Source organism: Perognathus longimembris, chromosome 23 (assembly GCF_023159225.1).
Source record: "Perognathus longimembris pacificus isolate PPM17 chromosome 23, ASM2315922v1, whole genome shotgun sequence".
In the NCBI taxonomy this organism is placed as follows: Eukaryota; Metazoa; Chordata; class Mammalia; order Rodentia; family Heteromyidae; genus Perognathus; species Perognathus longimembris.
In genome coordinates this window covers 23,103,929-23,118,702 of record NC_063183.1, presented here as the reverse complement: position 1 = coordinate 23,118,702, position 14,774 = coordinate 23,103,929, and the positions used below count along the sequence as shown (strand labels likewise).

Genomic DNA, 14,774 nt, shown 5'->3' with positions numbered 1-14,774 from the left:
ACTCAGTTCTACCTTTTGGCAAAACCAGTAGTTCAGAAAAATGTGCTTTTTTTAGTGGAGTACTAATCTTCACCTATGGTCGTAAAGAAAGGAATGCACTTGAGGACAGCATGTGGGACCCATCTATATAGACTTTTCAGTGCCTTTCACATACTCCAAATGATGAGAAATACACCTTTCTCCTCCATTACAACACAGACAGCCTACATACGGCATCCCTGGCTTTGGTGCTGACCAGCATGTCCAAGGCAAGAGAACTTCAGAACAGGCAGAGCTAGCACTCTGAACAGGTGCCCCTCTACATGCTCATCCAGTCAACACTTGGAGGAAATCACACATACCACCATCATTCTTTCATTTAACCCTAGAAAACTATCTACTTGGAAGTTTAGTGCTGAAAGAGAACCTTTAAGAAGGGCCCTTGAGAATAGGAGAAAAGGACAAAGAACAATTTTTAAAACTGCACAAATTGAGCTACAAGTTTATATACCACCTGTAAATTATACTTTTTAAGATTTGTAACACAGACATAATAACCTACACAAGACTCTAGGCATTCACACATAGACAAAGAAGATACCCTTACAGGAGGAATCCAAAGGTATAACTCCTCTGAACATTTAAAATACCATTTATCAAAGTGAATGCTAGGAAACAAAACATGGGTCTTTTGTTGTTATTGTTGGTGGTGATGTTTATTTTTGCTTTTCTTGGGGGAAGGGGACAAAAAGAGAGGAAGGATGCAATCATAACTTGTGGACAGGGACATATCCGGAAAAAAAAAATGTACTCATTACCTGACTTATGAAATGGTAAACTCTCTGTGTAACACTTTAATAATAACAATAAAGTTATATATTAAAAGTGTATACCACATGTTACATACACCAAAGTAAATTTCATCTCACCAAATTTTCCAAACAAATACCAAGTTAATGTGGAGAATAGAGATTTTTTTTTACTTCTAAGCTCATCTTAGGAATGTTAACAAAAATTTACAAAAGGTCTGAAAAGGATATTAGTACTTTTAATCTAATTTTATACCCGAGTCGGGGGGCGGGGGGAAATCAAGAAGCTTTAAGCCTATACTATTTTTTTTTTTTTGGCCAGTCCTGGGCCTGAGCACTGTCCCTGGCTTCTTCCCGCTCAAGGCTAGCACTCTGCCACTTGAGCCACAGCGCCGCTTCTGGCCGTTTTCTGTATATGTGGTGCTGGGGAATCGAACCTAGGGCCTCGTGTATCCGAGGCAGGCACTCTTGCCACTAGGCTATATCCCCAGCCCAAGCCTATACTATTTTACAGAAAGGATGAGCTCTTTAACTGAACACCAGAGCCACCACCTAACAACTCCTATTACCTCTGTGGCAACAGAAACTTTACCTGCCAATAGTTGATGTACTTTGTATGAACCACAAAAACAACTTATAAAAAGCATTAAGTTTAAGGCAGCTTTGTGAACTAAAGAATTAGGAAGTCCAAAGGAGATTGCTTTTCCAAGCCCTTCCCCCACAATATCAAATTCATAGGACTAAACGTAAACTTACTTGGGCTGTAAGAAAGGTATCATCTTCACCTTCGTGGGCTTCGATTTCCTAAGTAAAAGGGTATACAATAGCTTTGCTTTACAAAACATCTGGGCAGTGTGAGAATGCTCTTATGCTTCTACCTGATTTATCATTTGCCTTGTGTTGTGATACTGTGGGCACCAAATTAGTGCTTAAAAACTGAGATTACATTTTTATGCCAACATCAATAATTAGTCATGTTATGTGAGAAAAAGAAAAGTCCTGAGCTCCTCATTTCTGCATGATAGTGTTTTAAACATGAAGGCCAGCATTATTGACTTCTCTAATCCACTGATTTTTTTCAAGATATACTTTAAGGCAGGACAAATAGCCTATTTCAAAGGAAAGATTCGCAAAGTTGCCTACTTAGCAATTAATAATTTTCTTGGTAACAAACTAAGTACATACATTTTTATAGCTACTGAGGTAGAAAAAATCCATTTGTTAAGAGACTTATTAAAAGGAATGGAGACTTACTACCAGATAATATTGGCAAGATTAAATTGAAACTGGCATACTCATAGACCCATACTTGGGGGAGGGAGGAGAAGGGAGAATCTTAAAAGAGTTTAAAAGTCTAAAATTACAGGACTAATTAAGACACAAAGAGAGAAGCCTAATAAATTCAGATATAACACATGGATTATGAAATCACTATGATGTATTGTAAAAGCAGTATACAGAATAAGTAGCAATTTATGCTATGCTAACAACTATGTAAAAACATATACATATGTGAAATAAGCAAAAATCTTAGATGGTAGAATATATTATAGGTAATTTCTCTTTTTTTGGGCGGGGGACAGTTGTGGGCTTCAACTCAGGGCCTGAGCACTGTCCCTTAGCTCTTTTGCTCAAGGCTAGTGCTCTACCACTTTGAGCCACAGCTCCACTTCTAATCATGGTTAATTTCTAAGTAACTTATAAAAATTATCTTTAAATTCTGAACTTCTAAATTGAACTAGAAAAAAAATTTAATCTGTGTCATGTTTTAACAAAACTGGCTAAAGACCTGACTTTCGATGTCCTCTTTTTCTCTATCAGGTTCTGCCTCTATTAATTCATGAGCTTCCTTGTACTCCTCTGCAGAAAGCAAGTCCTTGCAATGCATATTTTCCTCTTCATTTTCACCAAATTCTTCAGAGTCCTTTAGTTCATCATTCCCATCTCGTTCATGTGCCTCTGGATTCTCCAACTCACAGTCCTTTTAATGGTAAGAAAATTTGGTACAACTACAGGCAAAGTAGTGTAAGCTATCTATCAAATGTTTTTGTAAGTTACATCTCTGTGGCTGATTTGATTATATTTTGCTATTATTCCCAGAGTTAACAGTTATTTTACCTTTCATATTAACTTTGTACTTTAAATTAGATGTGCAAATACCAAGATCATTAAACCATGTACTTGAGTTCTCAGCTCTTTCACACTAAAATGCAAGCTAAGTGAAATGCTACTAAAGTTGCTCCAAAATTCTGGTTATTCATTCTAGAAGCTGTCTGAAAGACATGTCTTCAAAGAAATGTCTTCTCTAACTTGCTCCAGTTTAAAGTCAACTTTAAAGTCCCTAGGAGTCTTACATATTAAACCAAATTTACTCCTAATAATAAGGATCTTCCAACTGTTCTTCTAGCAGTGTGTTCTTGGAAAGTAAGCAAATAACTTAAATGTATTTGTTTTGAAATTTCTCACTCTCACAATTCCTATTAGGAAGCTTTGTACAGGAAAGTCCCTATGCATTTTATTGGAGACAAAAACACTAATCTGCTTAGTTTGCTCTTGAACTGAATGAAAGAGTTGAAAGCAATGACCATTCCTTTATTCTGACAGTAAGTCAAGCAGATTTAAGAAAAGGTTTCTGGAGAAGGGAGAAAGAGAAGGTGCAAGGACTAATAACGATTTGTAGCTGAAATGCAATTTAGGAAACAGAACTTTCTAGCCGGGAAGTGGGGCTCAGAGAAGAACTGTGGATGTGGAAGGATGTGGGAGTGCTTAGAAACAGTGCTTTCTGGTTTGTATAAGTACCACAATACTGGAGGTTAGGAATAGAGGAGTTGGTAATTGTATGATAATAGAATGGAAGCCAAAACTATCAAGAGAAAAATACAAAGTACTTCCCTGGTCTCAGGCCAACTCTGACCACTCTCCTCCTTTATTCAAAAGAGCAATTTCTCTACTGCCTAAACATCCAGATATACAGATATTTGGGCAATAGGCAATATATACCCACCATGATTTTGAAACTGTACAAATGACTTGTCAACTCTGGAAGACTAGGAAAACAAATTCACTTAATTTCTATCCAATATATTATATGTGCTCATACTTCCAAAGTAAAAAAAAAGTAAAAAGAAATTGAAGATGTAGTTGAATAGTTTTAAAAGCTTTTTGCTTTGCTACAAATTACAACAGGTCCGTTTAAAGGCATCCTTTGCAGTCCATATACAAAATAATACTATTTTTCTGAATAGAAGTATTTATCTCCTTACATTTCAAATAACATTTTTATGCCCTGAAGATCCAAAAGACATTTAAAAAGACTTTTTCCCCACAAGTCACAATGTTTTTCCAGCATATATATAGTTTAATAATATGCTTACAAGTAAAGACAGTAAATAAAAAAATGAATAGACCTACCACAAGGTTAACAAAGTACCAGAAATGAAGAGTTCTTAAAGGCTCACATAAAAACTGAGTATAGATATGCAATTCATTTAAATAAGTCCCCAGCAAGTATTTCCTAAAATTATCTGTTTACAAAGTGAACTCAATGTTTCTTTTTCTTCATACCTGACCCTGAAGTGAAAAGCAGGAAGTATGTGGTATGATGTAAAGTGTGTGAGAAGGGAGAAGGGAGAGCTACAGGTAGAGAGAGAAGTGGGCAGATGGATATGACTTAATGATAGAGCACACCAACACCCAGAGACGTTATAACAATACAGACTAGCTACACAAAGAAAACAGAATATATGGGGGAAGAAGTGTGCATAATTTGAGAGGCACTACCATTAAATACCTATAAATGCCACAGTACTTAGGACTTAACAATGAATAACTAGGTCACTGTTCACTAAAAAGGAAACAGAACTTCTAAACCGCAATTAAAATTACATGCTTTATTTTCCTGGCAGAGAATTTTTGAGGTACAGTCTTTTTTCACTAAAGACATATCTTTAAGGGGCAAAACATTTACCTTAATTTGATCTTACCAAGAAGCAACATATGAGCAATTTTCTTTTCTACTTAAAGATCTACATTGATCTAAGTCCCATATATTATATACAAAAGCTAAAAGCAAGGAACAGGTAAAAACTGCCACTATCCTGCCAGGTGGTAACCTGTCCAGGATTTTACACTAACAGTGCTCTAGGTGTTCCCCTGGTCCCCAAGTCTCACATTTCTACATAAAGACGTGGACTAACATTACTTTTAGCTTTATGTCTCATTTAGCTAAAGAAAAGGTAACTTCCTCTAGTTCTCAATTAAGTTAATTAAGTTAATGAGATTGCTAATATTCCTAAGTCTCTATTTAACCTACACATTTCAGTGCCTATTGTTCAAGTAAAATGCATGAAAATCATCATGCAAAACACTAAACTGGAAATAAATGTCTTAACCTGAGTAATGAACACGTTACCTTGACAAAAGCATCATCTTCCACAGAAGCATCTCCACTCAACTCATCTGCTTCGTGTTTTTTACCTGTGAAAGAAGGAAAATGGGCTAACAACTGATAGTTGATTACTTGAAGAGTAAAACAATATACATTCCAAGTTTACTCTGCAGTATCACTTCACTCCTAAGTCATCTGCAAAGCTAATGGCAACTACTTATAAGCCACCTGACCATAGCTGTCCCAAACAGCAGCTTTATCAGCAATGCTACCACACTTCACAAAAACTCTTGGTACCAAGAATCCTGCACAGTACCCGCCATCTCAACTCATTCTTCTTTACACCACTTAAATTCCCTATCTTCAGCTTTATCCTAACAGTACCTTTCAAGAGTATTTTACTATGTATGTAACCAGACACCTGCTGCCTAAGTTCAAGACTATTCCCACCAAGCCTTTTCCAAATGCTCCTCTTGAACAGTGCTCTTGGAACTACAGTTTTCACTTTCATATCCACCTTACAATCCACCATCAGCTGATTAGTATGAACTCATATGACTTCCCAGACATCACACCTCCAGATGCAGGAAATAAAGTACAATGACTGGTTTTATGCTTACTTTTTTTTTGGCCAGCCCTGGAGCTTGCCTCAGGGCCTGAGCACCATCCCTGGCCTCTTTTTGCTCAAGGCTAGCACTCTGCCACTTGAGCCATAGCACCACTTCTGGCCATTTTGTATATATGTGGTGCTGGGGAATTGAACCCAGGGCTTCATGTATAGGAGGTAAGCACTCATGCCACTAGACCATATTCCCAGCCCCTTATGCTTACTTTTGTACTTCTCCGAAAGCCTTAGCAGAACACTGCTGCTCACTTGATATGATGATTGATCTAATTAAGGCACAAAGAAATTACTTGAAAATGAAAGTGTTTAACTTTCTGATGTACTCCTGGCTTTCAGGCCCAGTTGTCATTTTCAAAATGCAGCAAATCCCTCAAGGCATGGAAAATTTATTTTCCAACTTTGCAAAATATTTGCAAATATAAAAAAAATCATCTATGTTTTAAAACATTTTTCACAAAGCCAATGTTAAAACATTTTGTCTACAATCTAGTCCACAAAAATGTTTTTAAAAATCTATGATTATACCAAAACACTATTTTTTTTAAAAAAGTACAACCACGGAAACATTTAAAACTTTAAAAACATTTATTATTTCTTTTAAAATGTAAATGGATTTTCCTCCCAGAAGCCAACTAATGAGTTTCACTATGTCTGCGTCAAGCAGATCAAACTCAATCTTCAGTGACTCATAAGGTAAAGAGTTTTGTTGTTGGGGTAACTTAAAAAAAATGGTTCAGGGGCTGGGAATATGGCCTACTGGCAAGAGCGCTTGCCTCGTATACATGAAGCCCTGGGTTTGATTCCCCAGCACCACATACATAGAAAACAGCAAGAAGTGGCGCTGTGGCTCAAGTGGCAGAGTGCTAGCCTTGAGCAAAAGGAAGCCAGGGACAGTGCTCAGGCCCTGAGTTCAAGGCCCAGGACTGGCCACAAAAAAAAAAAATGGTTCAGGAAGACTTCCTTCCCCTAGTCTCCTCTCCAGCCCCTATTTTTCATACATTCCCAGCTCAAAACTCTTCTATTAATGAGTAAAAGTGAAACACAGCACTGGCCCTTCCAACTACTAAAAAAAGAGCAAGAATGGAAGAAATTTTTTTTCCTCTCACTCAAGTAATGCCCTTGTGAGAAGCAAAAGCTCAGTGTGGTATGAATGTCCTATGCAACAGACTAGCATTTTCATGTTAGGGAAAACACAAATTTCTAGTATACTAAAATCCCTACAATTATTTTCATCATTCTTTTTTTTTTTTTTTTTTTTTTTTTTTTGCCTGTCCTGGGCCTTGGACTCAGGGCCTGAGCACTGTCCCTGGCTTCTTTTTGCTCAAGGCTAGCACTCTGCCACTTGAGCCACAGCACCACTTCTGGCCGTTTTCTGTATATGTGGTGCTGGGGAATTGAACCCAGGGCCTCATGTATACGAGGCAAGCACTCTTGCCACTAGGCCATATCCCCAGCCCTGTCATCATTCTTTTTACCATGGAATTTCACCTGTATGTGAGAATTTTTTAAATTATTTTTCAAAAACAAAAATTCCTACCTGAAACCGAAAGTCTAAGAGCAGAATTAACAGACAAGAACAACCATCAAGAAATCCGGTTTACCAGAAAGTGCTTATTAAATAAAGATGTTTCTTTGCCAAAGAGGAAATACCATATAAAAATGAGCTCAATAAATTCTTCTAATGTGTCAAATAAAGTTTCATATGCAAAAAAATTAACAATGCTATACTTTGGGGAAATAGCTTATACCTGTAGTTCTAGCTACTCAGAAGGATGAGATCTGAGGATCCTGATTTAAAAGCCATCTTGGGTAGCAAAGTCTGTGAAACTCTTATCTCCAATTAACTACTGAAATAGCCAGAAATGGTGCTGTGACTCAAAGTGGTGTAGCACTAGCCTCAAGCACAAAAGCTCAAGGACAGTGCGTAGGCCCTGGGTTCAAGCCCCAGGATGGGCACCAAAAACAGGAAAAAAAAATCTTAGGCCTTTCCCTCACAAAAGCTCCAATGAAAAACCCACACAATGGTGGAGCTTTGAGAAGCACTCATTACAAAAGTTAAATTTACCCCTTGTAATTAAAACCTTATCATTTGCAAAGCACATAAAAAAATCATAATTAATTTTACTAGTATAGTACTATGTACTTTGGGAAACTTTATAAAAGAAAGTGAGCCTGCAGAGTTAAGTAACTTGCTCCAAACTAGCAAATGGTTTTGCCAGGACTGGAAACTAAGATCTCTCAATTCAGTCCTAAATTCTCTCCACTACAGTTTATTATGACCTACTTACAGGGCATTATTCTAAGTGAGGAGTTAATTAACTCAATTTAAGATATTATCTTTGGAATAGCATCATTCATCATAATGACAAACTACATTACCAAGCACACTCCATGGTGAACTTCACTTGCTTTGGTTTACTTACAGGAAAATAAAATTGCAAGTCACATGTACTACCACCAGTCACTACAACTGCTTAAATGGCTTCTGCAGTCCAGACAGCAGACCAAATGCTTTACATATGCTCATGTATGTATCTCTTTTTACCATTCTGAAATGAATACTTTACATAAAGGAAGAGGGTGAAGTTGAAGAGATCATGTTGCTAATAATACATTCAGAAGAGGACAAGATTTTCCAATACAGTGATGAACAATAAAGAATGGATAAGTGGTAAGAAAACTGCAATTTTATACTGGATTTTTTTTTTTTTTGCCAGCCCTGGGGCTTGAACTCAGGGCCCGAGCACTGTCCCTGGCTTCTTTTTGCTCAAGGCTAGCACTCTACCACTTGAGCCACAGCTCCACTTCCGGCCTTTTCTATATACATGGTGCTAAGGAATCAACCCACGGTTTCATGTATACAAGGCGAGCATTTACTAGTAGGCTATATTCCCAGCCCTTCATACTGGGTTTTTTTTTGTTGTTTGTTTTTTGGTTTTTGTTTTCAGTCCTGGGGCTTGAACTCAGGGCCTGAGCACTGTCCCTGGCTTCTTTTTGCTCAAGGCTAGCACTCTGCCAACTTGGGCCACAGTGCCCATTTCTGGCTTTTTCTGTGTATGTGGTACTGAGGTATATGAACCTAGGGCTTCATGTATACGGGGCAAGCACGCTTGCCACTAGGCCATATTCCCAGCCCATACTGGATTTTGACTGCTTTCACGATCTGAAATTTGGGGCTTGATTTACACATGGTGAATTATTAACTACCTTATATTTCCCTTATGAAAATCCTGACCCCCCTACAAAATAGAACCCATTTTTAAAGTCTAAAGTATGCACTATCCAGTCCAGAATCCTGTGCAAATCCACAAACATTATGTATTTCCTCACTGATACTAAAGTTGAGTCCTAGGTTGAACATGATTAGGCCCAGGGTCTGAACTTCTTTTAGGCCCAATTAGGACAAAGGTAAGAGATGACATAGCATGCTAGCCTTAAATGCAGGTCCATCTTGTAAGCAAGACTATACTCCTAAAATTATTCATGCCACAAACTACATCTACAGTTCCCTAGCTTTCTATGATGTCACAGATCAGCTGAAACCTTCAGCACATCTTTTATTTTTTGTGCTAGTCCTGGAGCTTGAACTCAGGGCCTAGACATTGTCCCTAGCTCTTTTTGCTCAAGACTAGCACTCTACCACATGAGCCACAGCTCTATTCCTGGCTTTTTTTTTCTTTTTTTTTTAATTTTTGCTGGTTAGATTCACAGACTTTCCTGCCCAGGATGGCTTCAAACTGTGATCCTCAGATCTCAGCCTCCTGAGTACCTAGGATAAGAATAACAGGCAAGAGCCATCAGCCCTGGACCTTTTGCACATTGTTGTATAGTTAGTAAGCATTTTCTTTTTCTTTTTTGCCAGTTGGGGCCTTGGACTCAGGGACTGAGCACTGTCCCTGGCTTCCTTTTGCTCAAGGCTAGCACTCTGCCATTTGAGCCACAGCGCCACTTCTGGCCGTTTTCCATGTATGTGGTACTGGGGAATTGAACCCAGGGCTTCATGTATACAAGGCAAGCTCTCTTGCCACTAGGCCATATTCCCAGCCCCTAGTAAGCATTTTCATCTGTTTCATTTAAGCCTGTTCTATCAAAAGTTCAATAGCCAATTAATCAACTCACAGTTTCAACATTTTTGTTCTTTGGGGATCGGATATGTGCTGCAGAAATGCAACCTGGCTCAAAAAAAGAATCCTGGACTTGATGAAGGGGCTAAATTGAAAGTTTAATATTGAGCCAAGACTATGAGGGGCAAAAAAAGGCAGAAAATAATTTGGGTAATAATCATTGCCTCATAAATCAAAATAGAAAATCAAAGTGAAATTAACCAGTCACATCCTAAACTTTGAAATGATGTAAAATGTTCTCTCTTAAATAATTTTAGGATCTAAAGTTAAACTGCATATACTAAAATTGACAACAGTGAAAATACCTCCTAATCTATACATAAAAATGTATACAGGTCCATAAATTCTTTATGGAGCCACGTAAGCTTCAGAATTTTCAAATTTTAGGAAGGTAAGATAAAAGATTTCCCATTTATTAAGTTACACCCCCCCACACACAATAGCTTTGAGAATGTATCTCATAATAATACAAATGTGTGCAATGAGATACATGCATAATCACATCAAATGAGGTGAGTCACAAATCTCCCAGAGCCTCATGCCACCCAACTTTAAAAGGTTTTCAGTTTTCACAGTAAATAAAACTTTTCAGCAATTCCTTCCCAATCCACCTTTTATATGAGTTTGGGAAAAAGGAAAAGAGAATTTAAAGTCCTCTCTTGCTACTTCAGGAAGCACACTGTCTTTAGAAATTGTAGAGAAAATTTTAACTGTCCTCCAGGATCACTGCCACACACCATGCTGATGACACGGAAGTACCTTGGTGAGAAGAACAATGCTGAGGTAATGGGTGGCTGCAATGCAAACACCTGATATAATAGCCTCTGAGTGGAAGATATTCCAGGAAAGGTGAGGAGGTAAAGCTTTCCAGCACAGCAACAACTTGGTGAGGAAGTAATAAAAGAATATTGCCATGAGACCTGGGTCCTGAAAGTAGGTAAACTTTGCCCATCAGCACATAAGGAGAAGCAAAATGAACCCCTTTAGAAGACAGTAGACACAACTGGATGGATGTGCTTCCTACAAAATGCAATTAAAATAGGTACCAAGAGATGAAATATCAAAAAGTAGATAGGAAAGATAACAATGGCCTTCAGTATTCAGTAAACAAATGTTTTCTGAGCACCTATTCTGTCTGTCATGACTGAGAAAGAAGTATAAAACAAGGTTGATCTGGCTATCACAAAGCTTTCGACTAACAGGCACCCAACAAAGATGACAATCCTGTGCTCAATGTCATACCTCTCATTAGTTTTTATTTCCCAGTACTGGGGTTTGAACTCAGGGCCATAAGCCCCTGTTTTAGCTTTTACCACTCAAGGCTGGCACTCTACCATTTGAGCCACATCTCCACTTCCTATTGTTTTTTGTATGTGTGTGTGTTTTGTAATATCTGAACATACCCACAGTTGTTAAAAAGGCTAAGGGAAAGAAAGAACTGTATAAAGACTGCACTACATGAAATATACTTTTGGAGACAATTTTGGAAAGGTTTACAAAGTAAATGTATAATGAACTATATTAATGATAGTACTTTCCACAAAAAAAATTAGGTATCAGATGTTTCAGCAAACCTATAACCCCAAATCACACATGTTCTCACAGAAAGAAATTAGGTTTTACATATCATGTTAAATCTTTTTAAAGCATGAATGTACTGAAATTTAGTTTCAACCTCAGTGATTACATTACATATACTCAATGATGTTCTGATTAACCACAAAACTGGCTTAACTTTAGAAGCAACTGAAATCCTAAAAGATAACATTCCATTCTTGGATAAATCAAAAGACTTTACATGTGTAATCTCTAAAATAAGTTAATGAGGGCTGGGAATATGGCTTAGTGGCAAGAGTGCTTGCCTCATATATATGAAGCCCGGGGTTCGATTCCTCAGCACCACATATATAGAAAACGGCCAGAAGTGGAGCTGTGGCTCAAGTGGCAGAGTGCTAGCCTTGAGCAAAAAGAAGCCAGGGACAGTGCTCAGGCCCTGAGTCCAAGCCCCAGGACTGGCAAAAAATAAATAAATAAAATAAGTTAATGAGGAGTGATCTCTACCTGTTTAGCTGCTTTCTTAACACACCCAAACCAAATGACATTTTCATCTCTTTCATCTAGGTGACTTATTAAAAAATTCTTAAAAAGAGAGTAAAAAGATTCAGAAGGGAGAAACAATTCAAGATAAAAACTGACTACATTAATGGTAAATTAGCTTTATGTTACTGTAACACCAGAATGTAACAACTTTTGCTTGTTATTGTATTCTAAAAATATTCTATAATACACTTTAAAAATATAGGTTTCTTTTCCTGATTTGTCTACATATAATCATTTGAACATTATACATATTTGGAGGTGGTGGTGGTGACTGAACCCAGGGCTGTATTCACTGAGCTATACCACCAGCCATAATTTATAATTTTTAAGAAAACCATCATCCTCTATTTATCTTCTAATAGCACAAACTCCATGTTCATCTGTGTCACTTTTCCAGCCCCATGATACTGCTCTCGTTTTCTTACCATTTAACTTTTGCTAGCTACCTTAAGAACATCCTAAGAATGCTTACTGTTGCTGATAAGCTATTACGTGTTATTCTTTTTTTTTTTTTTTTGAGACCTACAGAACTGCCTTTATAGTAATCCCCTTCTTTGCTATTTTCCTTTTCTAGTAAGTTGTATGGACATTCACTGAAGGCCTATAGGCCATTCCTTCCTAATGTATCTATTTTAGTTAAGCAGAGGCAGTTTTCTTCTCAATCTTGCCTACAATTATAAAATTTCAGAACCAAAAGCACCTTAGAAATAATAAGTAAAATTTCCAATGTTACAAGAGAAACAGACTCACTAAAGAAAAAAAAATTAAAAATGATATAACTCAAATGAAATTCTTTTCAAAATAGATATCACCTAAGTAAAACAAGATTTGGTGAAATCATCAATATACAGTAAACAGAAAAGTTGGTGTTAACAAAGACAGTACTTAGGTTTCATATCCTTGGTTTAAAAACCTTTTAACCCTCTTAATTTAAAAGAAACTTAGGGCCAGGTATAATGGTAAACACTGTAGACCCCGCTAATCATGAGTTTGAGACCGGGCTTGGCAATACAGAGAGAACCTATCTTAAAGGGAAAAAAAAGTTAAAAGCTAAAATAATCTCAGGAGGTTGGGGAAATATCTCAGTGGTAGAGCTTGCCTAGCTTGAACCAAGTTTTGGGTTCCATCTTCAGTACCAAACAGGCATCTTAATAATTCACACTAGGTTTTAAGTTGGGTACATACATTATATTCCTTGTAGTACATGTGATTTTTAGGACAGTAAGTGAAATTCAAGGAGTCCAGAGCTATTGTAAGGTTTGTCCTAGGGGCTGGGAATATGGCCTAGTGGCAAGAGTGCTCACCTCCTATACATGAAGCCCTGGGTTTGATTCCCCAGCACCACATATGTAGAAAACAGCCAGAAGTGGTCCTGTGGCTCAAGTGGCAGAGTGCTAGCCTTGAGCAAAAAGAAGCCAGGGACAGTGCTCAGGCCCTGAGTCCAAGCCCCAGGACTGGCAAAAAAAAAAAAAAAAAAAATGGTTTGCCCTAGAGTAAAGCTCATCAAATACTGACTACCTCCTACCTCAGATGAAAGAATAACCACTACAACTTCTGACTCTAGTGGAACTTAAGACACTCAAACATCAGATCTGAAATAAAGTTTCTTTATAATTTATATGACAGAAAAATTAGTAGACTGATTATTTAAAAATTCTTTAATTATTTTTATTATTGAGACTGTTTCTAAGGATAAGTTTCTAATCAAAACCAAATAAAAGGTTTAAAAAATAAATTAGGGCTGGGGATATAGCCTAGTGGCAAGAGTGCTTGCCTCGTATACATGAGGCCCTGGGTTCAATTCCCCAGCACCACATATACAGAAAACGGCCAGAAGTGGTGCTGTGGCTCAAGTGGCAGAGTGCTAGCCTTGAGCAAAAAGAAGCCAGGGACAGTGCTCAGGCTGAGTCCAAGGCCCAGGACTGGCAAAAAAAAATAATAATAATAATTAATTAATTAATTAAATTTAAGTGAAGAGTCTGGGGTGTGGCTCAGTGGTTGAAGGCAGGATTGATCTCCAGCACCAAAAAGCAAACAATTCATTTTAAAGGCAAGACCAGAATTAACCAAATGAGGGTTACTTTAAATGTTAAAATCATTAACTGGGAATCATTAGCTGGGAATATGGCCTAGTGGTAAAGTGCTCGCCTTGTATACATGAAGCCCTGGGTTCGATTCCTCAGCACCACATAAACAGAAAAGGCTGGAAGTAGAGCTGTGGCTCAAGTGGTAAGAGTGCTACCCTTGAGCAAAAAGAAACCAGGGACATGCTCAGGCCCTGAGTTCAAGCCCCAGGACTGGCAAAAAAAACAACAACAAAACAAAGTCATTAATAGTCAACTCTATAGTAAAAGCCACTACAAGTCAAATAAATGAGAGGAATCAAAAGCCTCACCCAATGCAAGCTTAATTCCTTACATATCTCTAAATTTTCCCTACTTCCCCATACTGAAACAGCCTCCAGCAGAGGAATGTCCCAGCAGGCTTCCCTAAATACATAGTAATGTACCTTTTAAGATGATACAAATGTTACCACACTGACCAGAGCCCATTACTTTAAGAACCAAGGATATTCAAGGTGACTTTCTCTTCAAAACTTCCTTCTATCTCTGCCATTCCCTTAACACCCAGGAAATGCTTCTCAGCCCTTTTAAAATTTCCTTTGGCACCAATAGGGCATTCTTATTATCAATGTGAACTCAAACAGTAAGTTGGCCTTATCCTGACACCTAGGTGCAATGAAAGTCAAA

At 37.7% G+C, this 14,774-nt stretch overlaps 1 protein-coding gene and 1 long non-coding RNA gene across 11 annotated transcripts in view; one reads left to right on the top strand and one right to left on the bottom strand.

The window, feature by feature from the left end:
- Sltm (SAFB like transcription modulator) overlaps nt 1-14,774 on the bottom strand; it is a 43,807-nt gene that overhangs the window by 26,230 nt on the left and 2,803 nt on the right. For 4 of the 10 annotated variants that reach the window (XM_048331691.1, XM_048331683.1, XM_048331684.1 and 1 more), the window contains exons 3-5: nt 5,200-5,264; nt 2,578-2,769; nt 1,545-1,592 (exon numbers count right to left, since the gene is read on the bottom strand). In XM_048331691.1, the coding sequence (XP_048187648.1) occupies nt 1,545-1,592; nt 2,578-2,769; nt 5,200-5,264 (305 nt within the window). The remainder of the gene's footprint in view (nt 1-1,544; nt 1,593-2,577; nt 2,770-5,199; nt 5,265-14,774) is intronic. The other 6 variants (XM_048331685.1, XM_048331689.1, XM_048331692.1 and 3 more) reach the window with 2 other exon arrangements.
- On the top strand, nt 7,662-11,777 carry LOC125340277. The gene is made up of 3 exons (XR_007208741.1): nt 7,662-7,854; nt 8,671-8,679; nt 11,752-11,777. It is a non-coding gene; the product is annotated as an uncharacterized LOC125340277 (long non-coding RNA).